The sequence below is a fragment of the Thermobia domestica genome, chromosome 16 (genome assembly GCF_964235325.1).
Source record: "Thermobia domestica chromosome 16, izTheDome1.hap1.1, whole genome shotgun sequence".
Classification (NCBI taxonomy): domain Eukaryota; kingdom Metazoa; phylum Arthropoda; class Insecta; order Zygentoma; family Lepismatidae; genus Thermobia; species Thermobia domestica.
In genome coordinates, this window is record NC_137469.1 from 43,659,250 (window position 1) to 43,674,059 (window position 14,810).

Below are 14,810 nucleotides of genomic sequence, written 5' to 3' on the forward strand. Positions count from 1 at the left end.
AAACGTCCAATGCTTTCAAATCAGAAATAACTGAATATAACCGCACGAAACAAATAAGTGAGATAGGAAAATGTCATATGACGCATCGAATGGAATGATCAGTTTGCTTCACAATGCTCTCTATTTCCGGACTTATGGTCACCTGAAAATTTCAAATTTCAAGATATAAAATACCATACATAATTAAAATATATTATGGAAAAATAAACAACTTTTGTTGAGAAACGTTTTTGTGTGGAGCGCCGTTTACAAATTGACCACCATTTAATTGGGAGTCATTACACAGTCAGATAAGTTAAAAAGTCCAATCTTTATAAACCACTCAGCGTGAGAAAAACGGATTAAATAAAAAGATGAAATAGGAAAATCCCAATAGACGCATATAATGGAGTGCTATGCTTGATACACAGTGCTCTTATTTTGGAGCGCAGGGTGTAACTCGAATATTTTAAACGGCAATGTAAGTATTTGATTCATCATTACTACCATGCAACAACAAAGAAGTTTTGTAGAAAAAAAAAAGCTTTTCGTGTGGAGCACTATTTACGAAGTGACTACCATTAAAGTGTGAAGTTTATCTGACTTTTCACTTATTCACCATGGAACTGTGAAATAAAACGGCCATTTCGTGCATCATACGAAGAAAAAAATACTACCAAAGTTGTTTGCTTGCCGACGATCTTTTCAATATTATATCAAATTCTGTATCTTACTATTTACAACTCTTGATTGACCTCCAGGGACCCTATGATAGGGACCTCTGTGGCACAAGCAGACCACTCCTTTCAATACGCCCTTTAATATATTACTATCTCACTCTTTGTTCCTTTGATCCTTAACAGTTTTACATAGTATATATTATATAATTAGCCCTATATCACCATTTTCATGGTATATAATTCAATTTTGAATTTAAACTTTTGTACAAGGGACAATAAAAATTTAAAGGGTACATTAAAAAAACACTTTTGGATTTAATCTGGCAAGGATATTATAATATATTCAAATTTTTTCAAAGAATTTCGGTAGTTCCACCAGACGAATTCCGGAATGCATAAAAATTACAAAACACGAAAACCTTTTTTTAACAACCAGTGTTGAAAGCCCTGACATTACACGTCCATGTGAGAGACTCTGTTTTTCGAATTTTTGCCTTCCTCCCTTGCTCCCAACAGTGCAAGAAGGCTTCTAAAACAGCACACCTCGGAACCTACGCAACACAAATGTGAAGAATGAATCAGAGAGATGAAAGGTAATTTGAACTTTGTTCGCGGCTGTTTTATTTTGTTTACCAAGTCCCTACTATAGTGCTATACCTCTCAAAACTTTTTATATCAACATTTCATGCCAATATTAGCTCTCCTTCCTCTCTTCGTGCTATATTTACAATAAGACCAACATATTGCCTTTTTCCTCCTAACTAACGTTGTAAAGCGTTTGTATGCGTCTGTATTTAATTTTGAAGTTTTTATTTAACTTCGACTTTATACGAGAACGAGGTTTGTTAGAACAATTAGGTTGGGCAAAAGAAGAAAGTAATTTTCTTTAAAAAAATCTTTGCCTTTAAGACTCAATTAGTTCCGAAAAATTAAAAAAAAAGAAAAACAGTTTCAATGTATGTGTATAGATAGGGAGTCTATTCAAAATGAGGCGCATATATATATTCTAAGGAAGTCTCAGCCCCCTCTTGAACATGCCTGAATTCAACACTGATATAATTATCACTATAAGCTAATTATAAGCACTGAACTTTTATCTTAAACAACCGATGAATACACCAGGGGCGCACCACGAGGGAGATCCACTGAGTCTGGACTCCACCCGCAAAACTTCCTAACTCAATATACATTTGTACACTTTCTCAATAACACTATACTTGGGAAGAAAATTACTGATGTAGCATGAAAATTTGGTGTTACACTTCATCTGTACTCTTTCTCTTATAAAAACAATCTGGTTCTATTATTTTTTTTCTGAAGATATAGGTGGAGGTATTTTACAATTACTTGTCGTCTTTTCTGTTGTAGAATAATACCCGTTCAATACTAAATAGACGTAGTGCCTTGTAGTATTAGAACCCTCCCAACAAAAATTTCCAGGTGCGCCCTTTATGTATATACAGCATGTATTAGTATATTAACTGGATGGCTGCTCTTTACATGGGGAGAATATTTTTTATGAAAAATACGGTACATGAAATATATATATTTGAATCTCCTTTCTCCCCTTAGCATTTGTATACCCACTCTTTCCTGGGTATATATTTTTTCAATCGAATTGAAATTATACAAAAGCCGAGTTCGAGCCAATTGCTAAGTTTTGTAGAAAATATTTGATCGACAAGTTTCTAAGTCCACTTTCTCTTCATTGGGTTACGCATTCGCCCATTTAAGAAATAAAGTGACATAATTAAAAACCCAGCTCGAGTAAAGTGCTAACTTAAGTTCCAAATTTATTTCAAACGTTTTTTCCGTAACGATGTAACAAATAACGTCGATTTATTATTTATATATGCCTATTGTATATGTACATGTGTTTTCCATAATATAATCAACGTAATATTGTAATATACTTTTTGTCTTAATTTCAGAATGCGGGACTGCATCACTGGACAGCACGTGGTACTCGCTCTCTTACTCTTCCCGCCAATTCTTCTAGTCGTTTCCTATGAGAAAGGTAAGTTCTTTCTTATTTATAAGAAACTATATTTCTATATATTTAACCATTTTGACGGGTTTTTCCCCATGTTAATGAAATTTGTACAGAAATTAGTAAATGTTAATGGTTATAGAGTTACTATAACCATGACATTTAGTTATGTTTACACCCAACATAACAACTTAGTCTAATGTTTTATATTTTTAAAATTACAATAAAAGAGCGTGAAGATACGCGAGCCATAGCTCTTGTGGGACCTAGAGGCGAGGGATCCCCGTAGGGCCCTTTGTCAGTTGAATAGCACATATGAGAAGTGAAAGTGTCGATGACAAAATATCGTCAAGAAAATATAGAATTATTCTCGATTTCAGAGTAGTGCCTTTGTTTGCAAATGGTAATATTACAAAGAACTGCTTAACACAAGCATTATCTCGTGTACAATCAAGAATAATGAAATAATCCTTCAATTTTAAAACCTCCTCAAATTTTTGTTTTTTCTTGCTACCGTGACTTTTGATATTCGTTTAGAATATTTCTCCCGAGACAGATTCTGAATTTTAAAAGGTATGAAGCTAGAAACTGTGCAATGGATAATAAATAGCCTTTCTAAAATATATTTGAGCTCACACGTGGTTAAGCGGTTGGCGTACGTATCTTTGGCGTGGGAGATTCGGGTTTGATTCCCGGCAGAAGCTTATGTGGTTTGGATCCCATGTTAAGCTGTAGGTTCTAGTTTCATATAGTTTTGCAGTTAAAAAGGGACTCTAAATTGAAAATCAAATGAAATATAAAATATATTTCTAGTTCTGTTGTCCCGCTCAAATGTTTATGTGGGGGTATACAATCGACAATTGTTCCACGTTTCAGTGTTTTTAGAGATCAAACCAATAATCGTTGTGACGCTTGGACTCTTGTTGACTAGCCTGTGCACAGTTGGTTCTGGATTCGATTCTTGGGGAAAGAACATTATAATTTGAACATATTATAGTCGTTCGGGTTCTTCCTTAAGTTGCCGATCCACTCTCATATAACCTGAGAGGTGAAAAGGTACGTTGAACTCCAATAAACAAACAAACAAACAAAAACAACAATCTACGTAATCAGACATTCACCGTCTACATATTCAGAACAAGACATGGAAAGATGTACATCTGAAAATACAGGAAAATAATCACATGAATTCAAAAAGATGACGAGAGTGGCGGATATTATCATGAAAAAAATAGCATTGCAGTGACAATGGATCGATCATAATGGAAGAAGAAATGATGATAAGTGTACAAAACAATCTTTGATTAGATATCAAGGAACAAAGCGAGAACTAAGAAACGTCCTTATTCAAGGCCATACGCTTAAATCAAGAAGAACTGAAGTAACTTTGAAAAGAATTGTACACAATCTGAAGGAGAGTAAAAGTAGTAATCGGCAAACATGGAGAAACCTATTGATAGCCATTTTGTCTTGTAAATTTGTTCTTTGAAAATTAGCCACAGATTGTTCTGTTTTTGGATTTTCACTGGGAAAAAGCAGGCAAAGAAGACAGACGTCTTTTACGTCTGCCCAAGGAATAAATAGATTTGTCTCGACTTGATTCGTCAAGATGTTATTCGAAGAAGAGTGAACAAGAAAGAATAACGTAACTTATGAAGATAGTATTAAATATCGATTTTGTTTTTGGTATGCATTTTTATTTGGTTAACAAGCCATTGGTTGTCTTGCAATTTTTAATTTTCATAATTTTTGCACATTTTCGTATCGCGACACGTAACAACGGGAAAACGTTCAACGAAATCAAATAGAAAACAAAAACTGTATTTTAATGAATATAAGTTTCTAAATTCGTTTCTGCATGAGTTTTCAACGAACTAGAAAAGTACGTTACTGAATTCTTTATATCTGTGTGTATGTGTCTGTCTGTTATTTGCGAATTTTTCAATTTTGAGCCCTTCAATAAAAAACAATATCAAAAATTATCTGAGAAAGTGGTGGAATTTTTCGCGTCATTCTTACTGTCCGAGATATTGGCCAAAATGTTCCGATTTCGGGAGATTTAAGGAGCCATATATCGGAAACCTTAAGTCATAGAGAGATCATATTGGTTTTGATCAATACCTAAGAGAATGGTGAACATTTTAGTATCAAATAGTAACCGATGGCCACTGGCCAACTGGCTACCATTTCCGAGACACTGGCCAAAATGTTCTGATCTCGGGAGATTTAGGGAACCATATCTCGGGAACCGTAAGTCATAGAGAGATTATATTTTGCAATTTTTTTTAAATTTTGAGTCCTTCATTTTGAACATGTGTCTTCGTGAAACAACATATCGTAGAACTCTTTAACTGAACTTTTAAAACAAGACATGTGAGAGAAATTGAGTACTCAAGCAAATTATAAAAAGATAGATATATTACAAGAATTGTTTAATGAGTATAATAATAAAGTAAAAAAGAATAATTGGTATAAAACCTGTAGAAGTTGATAAGAGAAATTAATTCTTTTTAAGTTGGTTCTGGAAATGCTTTTGGAACATTCTCAACCGGCTCATTTTATTATAAGACTGTAGTTCGGTCTAGTGCTCTCAAACGGGTCGGGTCGGGTCAACTCGGGTCGGATTGTCGGGTCGGGTCAGTCGGATCAGCTCGGATCGGGTTGTCTGGTCATCTCGAGTCGGGTTATTCGGGTCGGGTCAATCGGGGCAGCTCGGGTCGGGTTGTCGGGTCAGGTCAATCGGATCGGATCACGGGTCGGGTCGGGTCGGTCTTCAACCCGACCCGTTGAGAGCACTAGTTTGGTCCTTTTTGTACAATTTGGCGTGGCTGCTTTTCATTAAATACCGTTACTTCACTACGTAACATAGTGAAAGTATTTTCCTTACATGTTCATTATTCAAATAAGAAACTTTTACAGTTTAATATTTTTCGATATAACATATTAATTTATTCTTTTAATGCGAGCGTGGTTCAAAGTGAGATTTAAATTGAATTGTTTTAAGATTAGCATGTAAAATATACTTTTTTTAAAAAAAGAATCCTCTCTCTTTCTTCCTGACAACGATTTACATGCTACATCATGTCCATACATGTACATCTTTCATTTTCTTGAAGAAATAATTATGTTGAGTCTTCCATTTACTTCCTTTTTTACGAAGATAAAGTTTAATAATTATAATATATATATATATATATATATATATATATATATATATATATATATATATATATATATATATATTACTAGTTTTAGCTCTTGACTAAGAATGGTAGGTAAAAAGGAGAGGGCAAAACTTTTTAACAAAGTTGAAAAATGGGGGGAAGCCCATTTTTCGTTTTAAAGTTCGTTAACAAAAAATCACGCTTTCTTCTTCGTCTTCCTTTCTTCTTCCAATATAGAGCACTAGGTCTGGGTTCTCTACAGTAAAAGTTCTTTTATTTTTTTTTTCGTTTTCTACTTCGTGTACCGCAGATCTAAATTAATGACCTTCTTTTTACTTTTCTCATCCTGGTTATCTTCTTTGTTACACACCAACCATCTCTCTTCCCCTCTGCTTTCGTTGTCTTTAATCTGCTTTTTCTTTCCTTCTTACTTACTTCATTCTTCCTGTTCTTTCACCTTCTCTTTCCTTCTTCTTCTTCTTCTTCTTTATTTCCTTTTTTGAAAGAAAAAAACAAGATAGCTAATATGACCATTAATAACTTCTTGCTGACGTTAGCGTACTATCTTTCCCATCCTAGCGTTACAGTGAGAGTTCATAGCTACTCTTGATCACAGTATATTCGCAGAAGATGAAGGCCGGAAAAAGGGCAGCAACACCTCGTATATATATATATATATATATATATATATATATATATATATTCTAATAGTAATAGTTAAGGTGCTCATCCCGGAAGGTTCTCCTATAAATCTAACAAATTTTCTTCATATTTTAGGTTGTCTCAAAGTGTGTGAAACTTTCTTTTCTTTTAAGTTACCACACTCTTGCAGTTACCCATGCTCTAACTTTTTTTTTTAAGTATAACTTATGAAAAGAAAAGGAAAAAAGTGTATAATGGAATAAAATGTAAAAAGAAAGGAAAGAAAGAACTGAACTCTCTTGTATGATAATGATGTCTTGAATATTTTAAAGTTATTTTAAAGTACTTTTAAGAAGCTAATTAAGCTCATTTTTCTTAAATGAAAAAGTTAGTAAAATTAATTTCCTGTCGCGTATAGTAATGTGATATTATTTCTTGGGGTGCAAATGCATTTCCATGTGGTACTCTTTAAAAAAAATACTTATCATAATGTTATCTTACCCCTATACTTTACACAACGCAGGGATTGATTCCAACATATTTCATCATCTACAAAACTATTATCTACACCATGCTACTTCTAAATGATCATGAACAAAGCCATGCGTTACTAAATCAGGCAGATTTACTCCTGAGATACTGAGATATTCAATATTATCCAAAATAGTTCGTTACTGAAAACACAACTCTCTTCTTACTATTATCTGTTCCTTCTTACTTCTGAACTACTATAAACAAAGCCATACCTAAATAAATCAAATTGATTAGTTGCTGAGTTACTGGTATATGCATTCTTATCCAAAATAGTTCGTTACTGAAAACATAATTCTTTTCTTACTATTATTCTTCCGTCTTACTTCTGAACTAGTATGAGCAAAGCCATGACTAACTAAATCAGGCTGATTTGATGCTGAGTTACTACATAATACACGCGCTCTTATGCAAAATAGTTCGTTACTGAAAAAATTATTTTCTTACTATTATCTGTTCATTCTTACTTCTGAACTACTATAAACAAAGCAATGCTTAAGTAAATGAGGCGGATTTGTTGCTGAGTTACTGATATACGAACTCTTATCCAAAATAGTTCGTTACTGACAAAAAATTCTTTTCTTACTATTATCTGTTCATTCTTACTTCTGAACTACTATAAACAAAGCCATACTTAAATAAATCAAGTTGATTTGTTGCTGAGTTACAGGTATATGCACTCTTATCCAAAATAGTTCGTTACTGAAAACATAATTCTTTTCTTACTATTATCTGTTCCTTCTTACTTCTGAACTAGTATGAGCAAAGCCATGAATAACTTGCATTACTGAGGCACGTATTCTTACGCAAAGTAGTTTGTCACTAAAAGTGTGGTTTTATCATAAAACTACCATATAAAACTATTTAAATAGTTTTAGATACACTAACATAGATAGATTTAATGAGAGACAATCCAGATAGAAATTACGAAATAATAAAATAATTAGATGCTCTGAACAAAATAATAAAACAATGCACTTAATGATTCGTAATGATGTACTTTTTTTCTGGCGCAAGTTTAACTAAGTATGTAGATGTTTGCTCTGCCTGTATGTTGAGAAAATGCTTTACCACTTACTCAGCGACTACTATGGTGAAATAACAGCAACGGAGGTATTTACATATTAATAACACGTACTTTTAATATATGTATTAATTAGTATAACGGTTGGTTGTTCAGAATTTCATTTTTAAATATTGTTTTAGGAAATACTGCTAGATCTCTACTGCATGCACTCTGCGTGATCCAGAAGGGTTAGGATTAGGTATATCTTTATAGCTTGATTTCCGAGTTTCCTTAAATCCTTACCCCTTATTAGATGGTCATTCGTGACCGTGTGGTGTGGTGACAAGAGTGTGGTAAGTGAAATGCTCACAATCCTTTTCGAAGGTGATTTATATTGCCCATGATTGAGCCTCTAAAGATTAGTGTGTTGGTCTGACATCGTGTATACGAGTCGAAATGGGTCCAACGTCTTATATAGGACTTTGGTGTATGACTTCCGCCAAGAAAGGAATATTGAGTTCCTCGTGAAGTTGACTGATAAGTGTATCACTGGGATGATCAATCTATACCAACTTTGCTGCATTCTTCTGATCGTGTGAAACATTTGTTGAATAGCGATGCATGTTTTCACACATTATTTTCCAAAAGCAAGTATAATCCTATTGTAATAGTGTATATAATGGATTCAGGTTTTGTGATGCAAGTGTTCAGCCGTATGGTGCTGTAAATTGATTGAAATCTCACTGTTGATTACTGGAGAAGATTCTTTTTGAAAAGGAATTTTCTGTCTAGATAGACACCAACATATGTGACTCTGGGTGAAGTTAGTATCTTTGAAGAAGAAAGCGTACATGAAGCGAGGGCATGAGGTATCGGTAGCAATTTATAATACGAATAGCGGAAGGAATTTGTTTATTGCAACTTAGAGTTGAAAGAGATTAGACAGGAGTTGATCTTCCTTGATCATTTCTTATCTTTATAATATACATAAGATTGTTGGGTTTATATTAACCGAATTTCAAAGTATACTAATCCTTTTTAAACCTGTGTCGCTACCGTTGATTGTGTTCCATTGGATCTTCATATTACGAACTATTGTCCGTCTTTGCAATTTCACCTAAAAACAATTTAGATCACAGTACAGGCTAGAGGTCTGCACTGGCTCGGGACGAGCCCGCGGGCCAGACGCAGGCCTACCAAGCATTAGATATGATTTAAGGCTCAACGGGTCCGGGTCGGGCTCGGGTCGTAAATATTTAAATATACTACCATATTTCTCGGGCCTTCTCGGGCCTAACTTTGTAAGTATACTGTACAACGACATTTATTGGACCGTTCTTTATGGAGAACTTTTAAAGCACAACTGCAAAATTAAACCTTTAATTCATGTTAATAAAAATACAATTTTACGTTAATTATTAAGTCTCTGTCTCATTTGATTATCACTCGAGCTCGGGCTGGGCTCGGGCCGAAATGATAAAACGTATTTCGGACTCGGTTCGGGCTTGGGTTAAAAATTCCGGCCCGTGCAGACCTCTAGTACAGACACAGGAATTCCCTAACGATATCTTTCCCATAGATTGGGGGTCTTGAAGGATTTCTGGAAGTGGGCGCATTTACCTTTATGTTTTTGATGGCTTATACTTCCGATTTACCCCAGGAACCGGGTCCTGCGACAGTCAATATTATCTGCGAAAGGGTTTATCTTCACTGGCGGTAATACGTCGTTCGCCAATTGTGCCAGAGTGCGTAATTACCCACATGTTTCATTTACAAATCGGTTATGTATAGGCCTCATTCAGTAACAACCGTCTTCAGTTTTGACTCTTTCAACTTTATTTCGTTCAGTTTGCAGCGATTTGTCTTACATTCAGGGATGTGACACGGGCTGAGGTTGTGGTCAACAGTGGAATGGACCAGATTAAATTTCTTTGCCGTCATTCCAAGCTGAGACACCACACTGACAGCAACGCCTCTTCTATAATTTTAACGCAACTAACTAGCTCATACATTGGTACCATCAGCATCGCCAAACCGATATGATATATAAGCAAACAAACTTCTGTATTAATATCGTTATAAAAAACTGGTATGATAATACTGACAATGTATAGGAAAATTAATTTAAAAAAAAAATGAAGAAGGAAAATGCGCGTATATGATGTTATAATTCATAATAGGTATCTTAGGCAAAGGTCAACAGGTTTAGGACGTTCGCCATATTGTTTTCTGATTGGTATGTTGACGTAGACGCTCAAATTTTATCGTCATCCGTCACAATTTTGGACAATATTGTTGGCAAGTAGAGTGATGACAGCGAGCAAGAAAGCACAGACGGCCCCTGAATTTCACTTGCCGTACTTTTTTTTTGTTTTAAACTAAAGATAAAACGAAATCAGAGGCTGATCTAGAAGATAAACGCTTTAGGGGGCAACCAGACCCCAAACTATGATAGATATATCATGAGTTTACTATATTCTTTCAAAAATATATAAATAATAGTTTAAACCACTTTTATCACTCAAAAACTAGGGTGCTAGGATCCACGGGTTCGTTCTAGATCGTGTACTGAATGAAATCTTTCAGTTTAACGTCCCACGATTATGCTCGTTAGGCTAAGGAAGACAAATGCTTAAAGCAAATGAATGGGGATGGTAGAATTGATAGAATGAGAATATGGGAGAAAACTGGAGTACTCCTGAAATCGCACAGACAAGATCTTGTCTACCAAAACTTACTTTTGTTTTAAAGTCATGTGTAAATATATCTTATTCACTCTAAGAATGTTCTTTTGTATGATACTTATCTATTTTACGCACAATTCTTCGTGTATACGTCTATCATTTTTGCCAAACAAATTACTAACAACAGCGATGAATACCTATCTTTAGCTGGTGTGGTAAAAAAAAAAAATGCTCATAATAAAACGAACCCCAAAAAATGAGAGAACGTATAAAGTTATATCTAGGGTTAGCAAGAGTTTATTAAATTCCACGACAGACGAGTTTACTTTTTACTTTTTTTTTTAAAAAAAAAAGAGAGAGAATATTTGATGAATATGATACTTCTTTTTTTTTATCTCTGAATTTAATTCTCATCCTTCCCTAACAATTCCCAAGTGATAAAAGTTAGTTTTAAATTTTTCGCAAAGGCTTAGCTCATGCTACGTAACGAAAAGTAGGTGGCGGGAATACAACTTCGTTTGAGAAAAGAAAGAAAATCATGTTATTTATGCTCATTTCAATTAAGAAGAAATGAATTGTATTATATATATATATATAGACTACCGACTGCAACTTAAGTAAGATGAACTGTCTACGAGGTGTGTTCAAAATGTATCAAACTTTTGATTGGTAAAAATACATTTTTTGACTTGGAAATCCGAAACACTAATCCCCTTCAAAGTGGTCTTTTTGGTATTGCACACACTTCTTCCAGAGCTGTCGCCATTGTTGGAAATACTACTGGAGCGCAGTTTTTGGTATGGTGAGAAACCGTACCGTTGCATTCCACATAAAATCTTCTCTTGACACAAATCGGGTCCTATCCATAACCGCATGTTTCATCGCCTGTCATCACGGTATTCAGAAAGTTGGATTACCGTTTGCATTGTCCAGCATGTTCTGTGCGATGTCCAGACGACATTGCTTGTGCTCTGTTGTTAGCAGCTTCGGTACAAATTTCACGAACATTCTCCTCATGCCCAAATTTGAAAATCGAATGTACCTATCCGATGCTTATCCCTATATCGTTTGCAATTTTTCGGAGTGTGATACGACGTTCCTGAAAGACCACAGTTCGCACTTGCTCAATGATATTGCCACTTTGGCGGCTTGTTGATTGCCTACCTGAACGTGGTTCACTGTCCACTGATATGTGACCATCTTTAAAGCGGTTGTACCACACCTTTATGCGTGAGATGCTCAAGGCACTGTCCCTGAAAGTCTGTTGAACCTTGCCAATGGTTTCCGCTTGGGTATCGCCAAGCTTTTGACAAAATTTGATGTAATACCGCTGCTCAAGTTTTTCTGTCAAAAAATGGAAATCCTACGAACGCTCACTACACGTCTTCACTCGTTGGTCGACTGCATGCTACTGATGCTTTCTGCGGGCGGGAAAATATTCGCGACTGCGTATGACTGTCCGTTCTACATCTTCACTGAAGAAAGTCCCCGCGCTTCATTGGTTCATGTGCTAAAAACTTAACCCGTCAACGCCCAGCGTCCCCTACAAGTTACACTACTTTAAAGGAGTCTTTTTGTTCACCAATCGTCTACCAATGGGTCCTAGTGAACCACAGTAGCTCCAGCTACTTACCTATGTATGTTGCATCACCACATAAAAATGTTTCGAAGTCCACGTATTGTACAAGGAAGAAGACGCCTTTAAATTAGTGTAACCTGTAGGTGACATTAGGCGTTGACGGGTACTTTAAGGTTGATACTTCTTGAATACACTTCGTAAGCCCAAGTTGTATGTGTTTTAAACCGTTCAACTGGATATTTAGTTACGAGTTCGGAAGCTTAACCCTTAAAAGACGGTTTCGTCTTTCGTTATTTCGTTGAAGTTCCCTTAAGCCGACAAAAGTTCCTCTATATAATTAGCCCAGAGAAATAAATGTTTTTCTCTAAAATTAGTATTCACAATCAATTCCATTCTCTATGGAAATTTATTCAGCAGATGTGACTGTGTAATGAACGTGTACTATAAGTGCCGTTCAGTGGAATATTATTGGTTAATAAGATCAGTCGTTTCCTAGAACAAATCATCAGTGACATTTCAGCATGATTCTCCAAAGTTAAATGTACTGTTACAAAAGAACAGATAGAAATACTCACAATTTTTAGATTTTTCAGATTAATTATTTCTTGAGTTAGACTGAACCCACTGTTCCAAAAAAACATATATAATTTCAGGAAACTTAACTTCGAGTGTTCATATGAGTTTATACCCAATTGCGTTTTGTTAATGCAATGATTGTGAATTGATCACAAAAGTGAAGGCATGTAAATTTCTACAATATTGTACATGGTAATGATATTATCTAAGTGTTAAACCTGCTGTTGCAAATAACTCAAAAGTCTACAACTAACAAAATCCAGCGTTGTGATGAGTCTATGTTTGAATAAAAGAAATAAATTATGAAACGTAGTGCGTCATTGTAATTTTAGACAGATAAATGAAAAAGATCATAGCTAAAACTAAAAATTGTATTTAAAAAATCATAATTTTTACAGAAATAATGTGGTTTAATCAAGGCCGAACCAGAGATGGTGGTGATTTTGTTTGTTTATTTATTGATGTTTAACATTCATATAACTTCAATTACATAACTTTGGCAAGAAACACCAGTTGTAATACGGAAGACTATTATAGAAGTAATGCAGCGAGAACACAAGAAATTAAATAAGAAACTTCCATCATGTGGGGTACATGACATCTACAAAGCATTAAATCAGACCTCAATGAGAAAGATATTAACCACACTAACGTTAAAGAATGAAATCAGATGAAGAACAGAACTGATACCACTATTTCTGACTTTCTCAAAAGACCTTCAGGCTAATAGCTTTTAGATCACTAATGGCATCACAATAGGGTTTATTCGTTAACGATTCGAAAATTCTAGGAGCGCAGATCGATCCCCTCCCTGCACTCACTATTATATATGGACACCAGACATCAACACTGTTGCAACAAAATAATCTATTATTATTGTAGCGAACAACATTCACCAAATCAATGTACCAACACTCCGTAAAACCAATTTTGCGTCACATGCAAAACACAGGACCATAGAACGGGCAACATTGCATCTGGAGCACGACTCTTCAAAACTATCAAGCAACCCACTCGTAACATTAAGGTCCACACACTATCAATTTCTACAAACAACCGAATAGATTCTGGAGAACATAGGCAACATACATCCAATACTCGACGGATAAACAATGTCCACATCAGTGGCGGATCCAGAAATTATTTTTGAGGGGGGCTGGAACAAAATAATTTAGAAAAACAATGAAACTCATTTTGGTACTCAAATTTGATAGTAACATACAGGGTGTTTGAAAACAAAAACGACAACGTTTGGGAGGTGATTCCTGACATCAAAATAAGACGCAAAGTATAGACCAACCTGGGTGCACAAATGCTTCCTTTCGGAGTTATACGCTGCCGAAAACATGAAAAAATGAACTTCAAAGGCCCATAGCTGCGAAACCGTGGAACCTACCGTAGTCGGGTCAAGACTTCACTTAGGAACTAATATGTGGGCTATCCAAAAATACACGTTTCAGAATCCTAAGGTGCTCACACAACCATTTTTGTAGAGGGAGTTTGGCTACGGTCTTATAATTTGGAGTACTCACAAACCACCTTTATAAACATTGTTACGGGAGTACCGCAGGATTCTGAAACATAGATATTTGGATAGACCACATACCAGTTCCTAAATAAAGTCTTGACCCGACTACTGTAGGTTCAATAGTTTTGGAGCTTTGGACATGTAAATTTCATTTTTTCATGTTTTTGGCAGCCCATAACTCCGAAAGGAAGCATTTGTGCATCCAGGTTGGTCTATACTTTTTGTGTTATCTTGGTGTGAGGAGTCACTTCTCAAACGTTGTCGGTGTTGTTTTCAAACACCCTGTATAACACACTTGCATATAGTTAAAAATAGATTACCTCATGGAGCCAAAGAAGTGATGTTACCTGATATTCTATCTCATCAATTTAAAACGTTTATTATATTAATATTGTTACATTGTTCAATGTATGTCATTGTAACATTTTTTTGTATTCTTAATGAGCTAGGA

The 14,810-nt window shown here is 35.1% G+C and overlaps 1 protein-coding gene across 1 annotated transcript in view; it reads left to right on the plus strand.

Annotated features, from left to right (window-relative positions):
• Positions 1-2,569: 2,569 nt before the first annotated feature.
• LOC145673050 (neurotrimin-like) overlaps positions 2,570-14,810 on the plus strand; it is a 431,673-nt gene continuing 419,432 nt past the window's right edge. Inside the window, exon 1 of the mRNA XM_081742390.1 lies at positions 2,570-2,676. Within this exon, the coding sequence (XP_081598516.1) occupies positions 2,592-2,676 (85 nt within the window). The 5' untranslated portion in view covers positions 2,570-2,591. The remainder of the gene's footprint in view (positions 2,677-14,810) is intronic.